Consider the following 14,691-nt stretch of genomic DNA (forward strand, 5'->3'; position numbering starts at 1 on the left):
CTGTGGCAGTGGCAGTAGCAGTTTGACCCGATTTTCTTGGAAATCAACGATACGCGGAACAGAAAAGAGTAGAATGAATGAATATTATGAAAAAGCGAGAAAGACGGTTAAAAAAAATCTTGGGAGATTTTTTAGTAAAATACCTTACATTGCGCGTAAAAGCCAAGTAGCTAATATTAAACTTTCAACGACGGAATTATTATTATTAAAAAAGAAAAAGAAGAAAAAAGGAATGAATCATTATTAAGGCGAAATTTATATCCGACGTAGACGCGTGACACGATACATTTAACGCGTGCTGCTGCGAGAATCCGTTAGCTCGTAAGCAATCCATTGCTGCCTCGCCCAGTGCGCGCGAAATTACGATTGTGTTTTAGGACGCGTGGAGAAAGAAAAGAAGTTTCGCTCGCGCGCGAAAAGTTCGACTGTTTATGGCTTGTAACAGAGCAGCGCACCAGACGTCGAGCTTGGCTAAATTAAAGTAGAATTCTCCCTTGCACGCGTCTAATCGGAGTTCGAGCTCGGCTGCATTGTATGAGGTAAAAGTGGCCACCACCGCAGCGCAAAATGAAGAACTGGTGCAGAACCAGATTCTCTCGCGTGCTCCCACCCTCGAGCGTTAATTGCAATCCACTACGACAATTTGTCATTCGGTGTATAATAAAATTACTAGTTTACGACTCTCGCACTAAGCTCGTTAATGTGCTTATATATCTCATATATTTATTTCTTTTTTTCTCTGTTCCAGGTAAGAGAACAAGTAGTTCAACGACAAAACAAATGTCCTGTCGTCGTCGCGCGTCGTTACGTAAGTTATTATCGTTTAAACGATTGAAATCAGCAGCAGCCAGCGGCGATCGAAGAGAGAAATGTTTTTTGGCACGGCCAACCGCCAGTCCGAGAGCAGTCAAGTGTCGCATATAAATTTCGCCTACGCATTCTTTTTTTTCCTTTTAATTTTATTTTTTTTTTTGTGTTCAACCAGAGTTCACGTTTTTTGGCTTCTCTCTTCGGCGCGCTCGGCGAGGCGCATCTTAGCGAAACTCGACCGATCTCGTACATAGTAGTGCACGCGGAAAAGCTCGAATTTCACAGCGACACGAAGGAAGCGGAAGTGTAAAATAAAAAAAAAAAAAACAGAAAAGAAAAAGTGAGAGAAACTTTGCGTATTACATTTGCATACCACGCTGCGCGCAAATATCGATTAATTGCTCCTCATACATGTATTACGCTTGACTTTTGTAACGCGTAAACTTTAAAAAAAAATTCTTTGTGCGTTTAAATGTAGCTGCCGGCTCGCGCAATATTCATGACTGTAAAAGGAGAATAAGGAAAGAGAAGAAAAGAGGTAGCAATTATTCCTACCACTTGCAACTGGGTTAGCTGTAGCCCATATTTGCTCATATAGGCAACTCGCAGAGCAAGTGTATGCATGCATGTACATTATAATAATAATAATAATAATAATAAGCTTCTCCGGTTCACTAGAGCTTCGCGTTCTACATAATACGGCCCTACTTAACTTTGTCAACAGCAGTGAGTTGCTGCTGCTATACATACAGTGAATTCAGCAACTAATTAAGCAACTTTTTACACAATTGCGTCCGATGATTAATTTCTTGTCTCACGCATACGGTGCAGTACTGCCACTCGACTCGAGGAAACTCGTGTATGAATATGTACATATCGCACGCACAATTACGAGTCTAATGCGCATAAATGTCCGCAGTGCAGCTGTTTACGATGGGGTATTATTGGAAAACCACAGACACTCTACACACTCTGTATATAGGTATAACGACCGTTTGCGAGAGAGCAACACCTGTTATACATGTTTATTTTATAATAAAGCACATTGGTCAGCGGCAGCTTCGGGCGTTTATGATGCCTATGGCAATTTCCGACCTGTCTTAGTCTCTCTCTGCAGATCGACCCATCTATCAAAATTTGTTCTATCCCTTGGATTGCTCACGAATTACTCTGTAACGATTCGCAAACTAGCCGGACGAGAAATATTTTTCTCTCTCCTATTATTTTGACTTGATATATAATACGGCACGTCGCGCGGGCGAGATGCGAGCACTCGAACATTCAAGTGGTTATCACTCGCGCGCGCGGGAATGATATACAGCACATAACCGACACTCGAGCAAGTATTCATGCAGTATAAGGTCGACCTAATTTCGGCTGGGTGCCAAGTAGCCACCGGGACGAAAGTGAATTCGCGCTCGCGCCCCCGCAAAGTACTTATACAATTTTCCAGCAGCAACTCGCTCTACATATATATATAGTGCACATAGTAAGTATAGGTATGTGTATATAGCACGTAATCCTCATTCGATAAATCCTCCGAGCGAAAGGGAAGAGCTCGAGCGGTTTTTCGAGTACTTTTCGAATAGCTTCCTCTTCTGCGCGCTTTCAAGCGGTTCCGCGAAAGCTCCAAATTAAACGCATATAGTATGTACGTTTTACGTATGGAGCGCGTGCAGTCCGCATATGCAAGGGATTTTAAAAGCTCGTCGACGCTCGCGAGCGAGAGCGTCAAAGGAACGCGCGCGCGAAAAAACAGCTCGCGCGAGGCGTCAGCTGTGTGTGTGTGTGTGTGTGTGTATCACATCGACGCGTGCAGCAGCAGCAGCAAACACATTTGCGAAGTTGATGCGTGCGGCGTGTGCGGATTTAATAGTACGCAGTAGCCGGGCACGCGGCATATAGCAACAACAACAACGAGTAGCTTGTGTGTTTGCTGCTGCTGCCGCCTGTCTCTCTATGAATGAGCGAAGGCGTTCGCGGCAAGGACGGCTAATTATAGTTACTTCCTCTTGTACTATACTTTGGCGCGCGCGGATATACACACGCACACAGACATACGTGATACACTGTGTGTTGCAGTTTATATCCGCGCTCGATCTTGCTCTCTGGCACGCATGTAAACTGCGCCAGCTCAACTATACAATATATGTGCGAGTTTACGCATTATTTAGACACGCGCGCTCGAGTCGGCTAATAAAGCATATCGCCCGCGCGCGCGCGTTCATAAAAGTTTCGCGGCAACAATCGAGTGCATGCGAATGCATAATATCAGCAAGACCTCTGTCTATCTCTCTCTCCCTCTGTCTATATTTCGAATTTCTCGCTCGGAAGAATAATAGAGCAATTACCACTGGAGCTTGATTGTTAAGGTATCGATTTTTTCCATCCAGGTGCGGTGAAAACATTTTTTTATTTAATTAAAGTTCCCAGAAATATTGCAACAGTATACTCCGCGCTAGAATCACGCGCGCATATCGCGCTACATTGCCAGCTCGTGGTGTAATGAAAAACAACTGAATGCAGAGCTTTTGTACCTGCGCCGTGCGATGTATCGCGCATAGTTATGCGTGGCCGACACTCGAAGTCTGCACGTGCATGCTACATGGCCGATTCTCCATGAAATCGAGTGTACGGAAAATTTTCTTCGCGATGGTATAAAAAAAATTGCACGGTCGCAAGCTCGCAATGTGCTCAGAAAGCTTAGACAATTTTCAGTAGAAAAGCTCCTTAGCATTTTTTCCTAGAGTCACTCAGGACTTAGTTAGGAATTTATAAGCACGAATTTAGAAAAAATTCCAACTTCAAGGACTGTGAAAAAGATTATCGACGGTCCCAAAAATTCTAATAAAACTTGGGAATTCGTACGACAACAAAATTAGCAAGTTTCGCAAGTTACTATCATGAGGAAAAACATTTTTTTTCGACGATTCGATTTTACAGAGAATCCGTCATGTACACACGAACGATAGCACATTCTGTGTATATTCGTAAAAGCGAAAAAGTGAGAATAGCGGAGCGCGCGGAAAAGGAGAAAATCACAATGGCAGAATTAGCTACTATATACTATGTATACGTACGCCACCGCAGCCGCCCACGCCCGAGCGCGCTCAAATGTGATACCTACACGTGTAGCATATATAGCGAGGGCGAAAGTGCGGCGCGTGCATGTGTACGATATGATGAAGTAATATACACTCGACGAGGCAGCTTGACGATAGTCGATATTGGGTGTGCGAAACTCTTCCATCTATTTATATATAACGCATTTGCTGATTCTGCTTCAAGAATATCGACGAAACTTTTTCTATTAATTAGTTCAGGTGTTGCCGCATCGCGATGCTATTTTATTATTGCGTATACTGTTGCACGATGCAGCATCCCTATACATCTAGAGAAAATTTTTGCAAATATTGGTATAAAGGAGGCAATTAACTTCTAAAGTCATTTGAAAAAATATACTTTGTTAATAAACATTTTAATTACATTGTATCTTTACAAATTGCATTATAATCATGTTATAAGCTTATAGTGATAGTTAAGCAAAAAGTTATATTCAAATGCTTTTCATAGTATGTGATTTATTAATTGGTATTGAATTACGAAGCAATAATAATTATTATTAATCAACTTGCAAAATTGTATATTGAATAGAACTCAGATCGCAGCTAAATAATTTTAATTTAATTTCAACACAAATGGTTCACTTAATGGTCCACGTAAAAATACACGTAGAACTAACTTTAGTTACAGAAACAATTTGATGTGATGCCATTTCTACTTACGGATCAGATAGCTTTTAACACCTTATTACTGATTAAGTGAAACTTTATTGGATGTTTAAAATGCTCGTGGGAAGAGACTCGTTCAAATGACGAAAATATAAAGTAACACTTTTCGACGACCAAGATATGTTCACACTAAATAAATAATTTACTATAAATTTCAATGCGCAACTCTTTATCTTGTAAGAACGTGTGCCTGTGATGAGGCTCTACGAATCTATGAGGTCGCACGACGTTTTCCAACGTTTCGAGTGAACAAATTTTCAGAACAAATCTACAACTATCAGTACAGAACATGTGTTTATAAACGGTATAAATTCGTTGAAAGATATCTGAACAGGACATAAGTAGAGAAATTCGTGTCTTGCTGTAAACAACATTAGTAAGCAGTTTTGATACCATCACCTAATTACTGAAAATTTTAGTTAACAGTCAAATTAGTACGAGTATTGCTGACATAGACGATACCCTACAAAATATTTGCGAAAATATTTTATTTAATCAATTTCCATGGTAAATTGAACTATCGTTCATTCAATTGCGAGACTGATATAGATCAATGTAAAAAAAATCCAAGATAGTTAGCACAGTTAAATTCAGTAAATACGGTAATATTTTTCAGTCAACGACAAATACGGTAGTGTAATTTTTCAGAAAATACTCAACAAAAAAAATATGGCTAATGTGACTATGCACAGTAACACAATTTACAATGTACAAAAATACAATGAATACGACGATAATTACGCATCCGACCAATGTGACAAGAAATTTGAACCCGAATCAAACTCGCTGGGACACCAAAAAATAACCCATGGTAGTGGAAAAGATTTCGCATGCAACAACTGCGAGAAGAAATTTGGACAAAAATCGGATTTGAACAGACACCAAAAGTCTATACACGAAGGTCGAACGAATTTCGCATGTGAAAAGTGCGAAAAAAACTTTCTGACTAAACAGCATATGCTTGTCCATCAGAAGGCAGTTCATGAAAGTCGGAAAGGTTACGCATGTGATGAGTGCGAAAAGAAATTTGGATATAAAAATAATTTGCGCTTCCATAAAAAAATCGTCCATGAGGGTCGTAAAGATTTTGAATGCGACAGGTGCCAAAAGAAATTTGGATACAAATGGACTATGCTTATTCACCAACGGACTGTCCATGAGGGTCGCAAAAATTTCGAATGCGACAGGTGCGAAAAGAAATTTGGATACAAATGGGTATTGCTTAAGCACCAACGGGTTGTCCACGAAGGTCGAAAATATTTCGAATGCGACAAGTGCGAGCAAACATTTCAGCGCAAATCGCATTTGCTAAACCACCAAAAGACAGTCCATGAAAAACTAAAAGATTTCGAATGCGACAAATGCGAGAAAAAATTTGGACACAAATCGAATTTATTTAATCATCAAAGAACTTTCCACGAAAGTGGCAAAAATTTTCCATGTGACAAATGCGAGGAGAAATTCGCGGGCAAAAGCAATTTGAGACAACACCAAAAAAGAGTCCATCCAGAGAGTCGCAAAGATTTCGAATGCGATAAATGCGAGCAGAAATTTGAAAAAAAATCGAAATTAACCAAACACCAAAAAATAATCCACGGAGGTCTGAAAGATTTCGCATGTAACAAGTGCGAGCAAAAATTTGGAAAAAAATGGAAATTGATCAGACACCAGAAGAGAGTCCACGGAGGTCGCAAAGATATCGAATGCGACAAGTGTGATAAAAAATTTAGACTAAAATCCCATTTACTTTCGCACCAAAAAACTGTATACGAATGCCGCAAGGATTTTGCATGCGACCAGTGTGAAAAGAAATTTACATATAAAAATAATTTGAACTTCCATCAAAAAACAGTCCACGAGGGTAGTAAAGATTCCGCGTTCGACAACCAGAAGAAATTTGGACTCAGGTGGAATTTCTTCAGACACCATATACAAAGGAGAGGTTACAAAGGTCGTACAGATTTCTCATGTGCCAAGAGCGGGGAGAATTAGGAGAAAAATCAAAACACAATGAACTCAGAAATTACTCAACATTTGCAAGAGTGAGGAGTAGTTTGCGAAAGTCTCAAAATTTTTTCATTTTTTATCATGATAAAACTATTTTACAAAGAAACGCCATTACATACATTTTCTCAGAGTTGGTTGATCTACATATTATTATGTATAGTTCTTAAATTTAGAATAAATTTTTAAACCTTTGACTCAAATATCAATACGTGCTTACTATAGAAATTGTAAATAGCCGTGTAAAATACTCCATTTACCACAAATTGGTGAAGTGAGGGTTATAAATGTATTTATATTTGTACGCATTAATTAAGTTTATAGAAATAAAAACATTGCTTATTAATTATTGTGTTTCTTAAAGCTACTTGGTCATGCATCGACTGTATTTTTTTGTAATTATGCTTAAATGAAATTTCTATCATAGCAGTGTAAATGAGGGATGGCATTCCAGATGTAGTTGAAAATAAAAACATTTATTAGTGAATATAATGAAATTCACCTAAAATGTCTCGCTATACACTTTCCGCGGCTTATCCGGACCGTTATTTTATAAAAAATTCACCAATCGGCTTTTGTTATATTACATTCGAGATAAACGCGTTGCAGCACAGTGTAGTAAGCTCGATTGCATATGCCCATCGGCATTTAAGCGAGCCGAGATAATAATGTCTTACTTCCGCGTAAGACAAGCGAGCGCTTAGTATAGCGTCGTCGCGCCCGTTCGAGCTCACACACATATATTTTGGATTTTTTTTTGCCCCTCTGCGGCTCTTGTTTTGTCCTATATAGATGAGCCGAGAAAGAGCTTGGAATAGAGCGGAAGTTGGCCGATTATTTATGGAGCGTATCAATGAAGCGCGTCGATAAGGACAACAAAAAAATCGTACAAGTTGGCTCGCGATCGCTCCGGACGAGAGCTGCTTAGCTGAGAGCTTCGAAGAAATTGTAAATGTGCCGATGTGAATCCGTTGCTTTGTGCACTTGACGCGCACGGCAGCAGGTGCTACGTTCCCTCGCGCTTATCGCGCATATAGCACGTGTGTGCACACATAAGCGAACACGTAATATTTGGTTTTGAAATTCAGCTGGAATTACTGTGCATAGCTATGTCATATACCGTCTGCATATAGCTATGACTGATGCTGCTGCTGCACTGCATAGTCGCGAAAATTGGCGCATCTCTCTCGGCGTTGCTACCGTCGTCGTCGTCGAGATTAAACGTTTGCTATGTCTAAAATGTAGACTCGGTTCCGCCACACATACTCGCAGGCACGCGTGCACAATCACACGTATATATGGCACGTGTAGCATATATTATATACCTACGTATGTGTACACCGCGTGGGTATGTGCGAATATAGTGTGAGTCACCGTCTACGTACATACATATTGCAACGACGACGACGGCGACGTGCGATTTACCTCTCAGGAATATACCGTGCGCTGCCACGTGTACCGAGTTGTTATGCCTTTGAACAAATAGTCGAGCTGCCGCCACCGCTGCTGCTGCTGCTGCTGCTGCTGCTGCTGCCTCCGCGACCTCGCGCGAATCATTAAACTCAACTCCGTAATATTCATGCTCGAGATGATACATTTCGTAATTTTCAAAAATCTTCTTCTACAGCGCGTGTCACTAATTTTGCCTTAGAAATGCAAGATCGAGTTTCCTATCTTCCTGTCGTGATTAATTCGTGAGAACTCAACCAGAAATTCAAAACCGATAAATAGAGCTGAACACCCACGAAAATATAATGCATAAATACAAAATATTCGATACGATGTCTGAATTTTATCTGAGCCAATTGAAATTAATCATCTCGTTACGTCATTAGCGGTGCTTTATACATTTTCAAGATCAGTATCATTCGGCAAATGTTGATATCTTCTCTCTGCCCTCGCTGCTTCGCACACACGTATAACAAAACGACGTGCGGTTTCTCGAGTTACATTATTTGGTCAACTTGAGCTTGAAATTTTAGTTAATTCGTCATCCTCCTTGACAAGCGTATAATTATATGACTAATTATTACGAGCCCATTCAATCTTGGGAAAGAGGGAAAAATCGTGTCTAATCGTGCTGCACGACCGTCTACGGTTTCATGAAAAAAAATAAAGTTTTTTTTCTCTATTCATCGTCGCTATGATAATACCGAATCCTTGCTACACATTTTTTATCTTTTCTTTTTATCTTTTTTACTCTCGGTTATCCAGTGTATCCAATTTTGGTATGGTTTGCATGAGCACCATATGTAGAATTGCCATTCACTGCCCTGGAATCTGGGTATGTACTCTTGACTTTTCTTCGTCGGTCGTCTCGTTCTCTTTCTGTCTCTCTCACTCTCTACCGTGTAATACGAGCTGAAAGCTCCGAAGCTCCAGTTACTTTTGCCTACCTGACTATTTTTTTGTTCTTTTTTTTATACATGGTATACATCCACGAAGAATCAATGTAAAGCTCGATATTCTTTTACCGCGTCAGATCTTTCTTTTTGATATTGAGTTGCATCAATTCGTATTGTTTCTATTTTAAAAAAATATTTCACGTGTATGATTGAACATAAAGCTGACTGGTTGATTATTGAGTTAGTTGTAATACAGTTGTAAATAATATTATAGAATATAAAATTACAGCGTTGCTTTCATAAAATTTACTCTTATTGAATTATAAAATAAAATTATTTAAAAAAACGTTATTCGAGAAACAAAAGAAAAAATTAGTCGAGCTATCGGGGTGAAAATTAATTCTTTTTTCCAACGAACCGAACGTACTGAAGTTACATAAAATCCAACAACAAAATCGAGCTCGTTGAGGGAAGCCGAAAAACTGTAAGTAAGCATTTATCGGCGAACCGCTGTGAAAATTTTCCTCTTCCAAGTAAATATCATTTTGCCTCGCTCGGTATCGGGTCGAGTGGATCAGCAGAAAATCTATATACACGCACGATTACCCCCTGAACAGAACAAGTGAGGAAAAGGAAGGAAAAAAAGCAGCATAATTTGCGTCCACTTACTCGTGTTAGACTAAATTACAGGCAAAAGGCTTATTTGCCGACACTATACAGCACGAGCGAGCGCACAACCTGTCCCGGAATATTCTCTCTCTCTCTCTCGGAAAAATGCCTTTAACCAACAAAATCGATACGTCACGCGCTCGGTGTGCACGGATAGGATTTATGATGGTATAAGGGATCAATCGTATACACCGCTCTCTCACACAGCAGTAACACACGATATTGCCACACGTACGCGTATGTAAAAATCTGCCAAGAGAGGGAAAGAGAGAGATGCTTTCGATGCGATGAGTAGTACAAGCGTAACCAAAACTCCCTTGTTCCCTTTCTTTTTTTTCATTGGTTTGTAAAGCTTACCCGCGCCAAGCACACTGTTGCTTTTTTCCGATGAGCGAAGCAAGATCTTTTTTTTTGCGCGTTTCAGCGGTTTTTATCTTTCAGCCGCACTATAGACCATATAGGATGGGAAGGGTTCGTTTTCTTATCACGCTGCATTGAGTGGAGCTTTGTCGGTGAAGCACACACACGCTCTGCTTTTTCATTTTTTTCTTCTCCCTCATTATATTTGGCTTAAAAACTTGACCAAAAGAAAAGGGGGGAAAGGCGCAACTCAAGTTGTATTATCATAAAATAATATTATGAAAATGTCGTTAACGTAACGCGCGAGTAACGTCATTAAAAATAAAACTTAAAATTTCGTCTCAAGCGTAGATTTTAATTTCTAAGCTTGCAACTACAGTGATGGTGGTGGTGGTGGTGGCAGTAGTACCTAGCGCAGCAGCCTGAAGAGATTATACGTGCTCCGAATTTTAAAGGGCGGCCAAGTACCGAGCGCAATAGCCAATGTACAGTAATATTTGGCAATTTCTTGCTGCTGCTGCTGCTGATTACGCGCGTCCTGCAATGTTGACCAGATCCCCGCGCGACAGCGTCACGTATCGGCGCTTTATTACGCGCGAAATTACCGTTATTGTTTTTGGCTAGATTTTATTACTCTCGTTTACAGCTTATAGCGCGCGTTTTCCAGCGCGGGGAGGTAAACAAAGGCACTTTACTATCTATATGTGAAAGATATCTTGTGTTTTATCGCGTATGTTATGAATTTGCTTTTTGCAATAGCTTTTATTTGTTGTCGAGGAAGAGAGAGAAAGCGATTTTTGTAAATTTCTTTGGCATATGACTTATTTCCTTCGATTTCTGATGTGTAGGTCATGTGAAATATAGAAAACGTGCGCTGCCAAGTACTGTTCTTTTTCTCTCAATATTTTTCTACGCGAATGATCGATCTTTGCTCGAAAGAAAAATCAAGTTATCCATCAAATCAAATATCAAATAAAAGCCGAGAGCTCGATCATTCGATTGTTTGTTATTGATAGTTGTTGCTTTCCGCTGTTGTGTGTCCGTGTGTTTGCGTTTGCGTAAAGCCAAGCTAGCCTCGAGATCGAACGATCGACTTTGCACCAATTCGATGATATAAACTTTGCGAAGTAGGATTTCACGGTGAAGTTTCAGAGCGTGCCCACGCGAGTTCACCGCAATGTTCGATGATTCTCTCGTATATGCAAGAGAGAGTCGAATATCAATTATTATCTCGTTCGTGCGCGCGAGGCATATGGGGCGCTGTTGCGTGTAAAATCATTTCGAGCTCGTACTTATACGCGCTCCACTTCGTCGCGATTGTTCCGTCATCGAAAATCAATTTCTCTCGCGTTTTTATGACAATTTTTTTTTTGTTCATTGAACGTCTTTCGATACGGTTTCAATCTGCGACATCTCCATTGTTGTTCGCTCGCTGCTGTACTGCACTTTCCAACAAGACGATGAGCCGCGCGTTGAACTTTCATTCGGAAGTAAAAGCAATAATGAGCTTTCCCATTACGTATACACACAGAGAGACGGACCTGCACCGACGCAGAGAGAGAGAGACTACTTTCTTTGATTAAATGATGCGATATCATCTTGTTTCGGACGTAATTTTGCCAAGTACAGAGTGAAAGTTGTAGTTTCCGAAATTGACGTCAACTTTTCACAACTCGCGTCTAATGCAGCTCGCTCTCTTGAATTTCTACGAATTAAATGGTTCGCCTCGTCATTTCGAGCGATCATCCATCGACATCCGCGCGTAGTAGCTTTTACTTGGCTGGGGGATAAAGTCTGCGTTCTACTATTACCGACACGCCTCTGACAGAAGCTCGGATCAATGTGTATATCAGACACAACATAAAGGGCGCGCGGGCATCGCGAAAGTCTCGTCTCGTCTCGGGGAATACGCTGTTGTTATTATGATATTTCGCGCGCTCACGCATGCGCGCCTCGTAATCGGACAGCGACCGAAAATCGGTGAAAGGCGTCTGCCGCTGCTGCTGTCGCCGCTGCCGTCGCCGCTGCCGTCGCCGGCTGCTGGCTGCTGCACCTTCGCCAACATTTTTTTGTTTTGGGCCTCTTTCACTTTTTCAGCCGATCTCGTACACGCAGATCGGTGGAATATTCGATCTCCGAGCGTCGAGCGAACACCTTCGCAATCGCGTCAGACACGATTTCTACCATATGGATAGCTCGAGCGTCCGAGTTTAATTGAACTTTTCACCGTTTTGTTTTCACACGCTCCTCGCACCGGGGAAAACAGAGACGTGAGTGACACAGGGACTCGTCGTGCACGTCAATTGTTGTATTTGTCAACAAAGTCACTAGAGTAGAAGTAACGAAGAACAGCACGAGAGATAAAAGCAGTGCGTGTACACAAACATCTGTGCAGGTCATATGTGAATTTTATCGAGCGTTGACACCGATAAGTGTTTAAATATATAACAATATATACGCTTGTATCAGTAGAAAAAAAAAAGATTGACGATTCTCGTGTTTTCCATCGAGGGCGTTTGACACATTATTCAGATACCGTGTAGCTGCTGAGTTGGCACAGTTCGATACATTCCTCAGTGCATCCAGAAATTGTTAAAATAATGACTTACTTGGAAATTAAAGCTCTGCTCCAAAAGCATGGCCAGGAGCACCTGCTTCAATTTTGGGACGAGCTTTCGCCGGAAGAGCGAGATTGTTTGATCGAAGATATCGAAAATTTGGACTTGATGGAGGTAACATCTTATTTTACCAGAGCCATAAAATCCAACGAAAGCAAAAGTTTGCTGGATGAAAAAATTCAGCCCATACCAGATTCATCCATCGAGTCGATCAAGACTGTTCTACCCGAGCAGTTGCAAAAGTATGAAAGACTTGGACTGGAAGAAATAGCTAAAGGTAAGGCTGCTATCATTCTTATGGCTGGTGGTCAAGGTACAAGACTTGGTGTGGATTATCCAAAAGGAATGTACAATGTTGGGTTACCATCCAATAAAACACTATTCGAGTTGCAAGCTCTAAGAATAAAGCGTCTACAACATATGGCCAGAGAATTGTTTGGAGATTGTGCAGGTATTGCATTGTACATCATGACTAGCGATGCTACTCATGAAACAACCTTGGCTTATTTTAAGGAAAATGACTATTTTGGTTTAAACGAAAACCAAGTTAAAGCATTTAAGCAAAGTACTCTACCTTGTTTCACTTTTGATGGTAAAATCATCCTTGACGACAAGCACAAAATTGCTAGGGCTCCTGATGGCAATGGTGGATTGTACGTTGCTTTAGAAAAAGAAGGAATTCTGAGTGATATGGAAAACCGTGGAATCAATAGTGTACATGTTTTTTCAGTTGATAATATTTTAGTAAAAGTAGCTGATCCAGTATTCATTGGTTATTGCCTTAGTCGCTCTGCAGACTGTGCAGCTAAAGTTGTTAGTAAAAGGTCAGCAGATGAGCCTGTTGGCGTTGTGTGTTTAGTAGATGGACTCTTTGGTGTTGTTGAGTACAGTGAAATTTCAAAAACTACTTCACAACTTTGCAATGATAAAGGAACTTTAGTTTATAATGCTGGAAATATTTGTAATCACTATTTCACAACTGAATTTCTCAATAAGATTGCTAAAAATTATTCAAAAGAATTGGATTTACATGTGGCAAAGAAAAAAATTCCATTTATTGACGCTAGTGGCACAAAGTGTAAGCCAAGTACATCAAATGGTATCAAGATTGAGAAATTTGTCTTTGATGTTTTCAAGTATTCCTCTAAATTTGCTGCTTGGGAAGTTTTGAGAGAAGATGAATTTAGTGGACTCAAAAATTCTGATTCTGCAAAAGAAGATTGCCCTACGACAGCTAGAAATCATATTTTGGATCTTCATAGAAGATGGCTTCTCAAATCTGGAGCTAAAAATGTTGATGGAAATGTTGAAATCAGCCCTTTGTTGTCGTATGCTGGAGAAAATTTGGTAGACATTGCTAAAGACAAGTCCTTCAGAGGTCCTTTAGTTTTAAATTAAATTGTGCAATTTTTATACATTTTTCAATTATTACTTGTGAAAAGAATTTTTAGAATGATGTAATCAGTTTTGACACTCTATTTTTTACAAATCATGTACTGAAGAAGATTTATTTTTATGATACTTAGTTTATCTTGAGATGTATCTTTTACAGATTCAGAAAGTTTTATTTTTAAACAAAATTTTTTTATATTTTTATTTTATTTAAAGAAAAGAATTTATTATGATGTTTACACTGATAATTAAGGCTGATAAGGACTATAAATTTACTTGAGTAATGCATCAAGAATGTATAAATTCTTAGTATTGCAAAATGGTGCCTGTTTTGTATGAGATGTATAAATATATTTTAATAGTAATTTTTCTAGAAAAGAAGTTTAATATCATGAACAAGCTTTATGTGTCAATCCAGTGTAGTTATTTTTAAAATGTTGTGCAATAAACTGTAGTTCAAATAGACCTCGTATAAATGTATAAAAATATGAATAATAATACAGCTAAGATCCTGATATATATGATTTTTATATTTTACATGACAAAGGATTAAGAATTGTTGTCAATAAGATTGAAAAATGCATGGAAAAATCTTTGTTAAAAACAGGATTTTTACAATGTGGTCAATCAACTTGAATCGTTAGTGTTTTTTAATCATTTTTATCAATAAAAGCGAAAATGTTTTTAACTCCGTTTGTCCAT

The 14,691-nt window shown here is 39.5% G+C and overlaps 2 protein-coding genes across 11 annotated transcripts in view; both read left to right on the forward strand.

Moving 5' to 3' along the window:
* The window catches only part of LOC106653130 (E3 ubiquitin-protein ligase CBL), a 58,577-nt gene that overhangs the window by 32,542 nt on the left and 11,344 nt on the right, over window positions 1-14,691 (forward strand). The gene's annotated exons all lie outside the window — the stretch shown is intronic.
* Window positions 11,978-14,677, forward strand: LOC106653134 (UDP-N-acetylhexosamine pyrophosphorylase-like protein 1). The gene has a single exon (XM_014372401.2). The coding sequence runs from the start codon at window positions 12,580-12,582 to the stop codon at window positions 13,993-13,995; it is 1,416 nt and encodes a 471-aa protein (XP_014227887.1). The 5' UTR covers window positions 11,978-12,579; the 3' UTR covers window positions 13,996-14,677.

Source organism: Trichogramma pretiosum, unplaced genomic scaffold, assembly GCF_000599845.2.
Source record: "Trichogramma pretiosum strain Unisexual culture from Peru unplaced genomic scaffold, Tpre_2.0 scaffold8, whole genome shotgun sequence".
Classification (NCBI taxonomy): domain Eukaryota; kingdom Metazoa; phylum Arthropoda; class Insecta; order Hymenoptera; family Trichogrammatidae; genus Trichogramma; species Trichogramma pretiosum.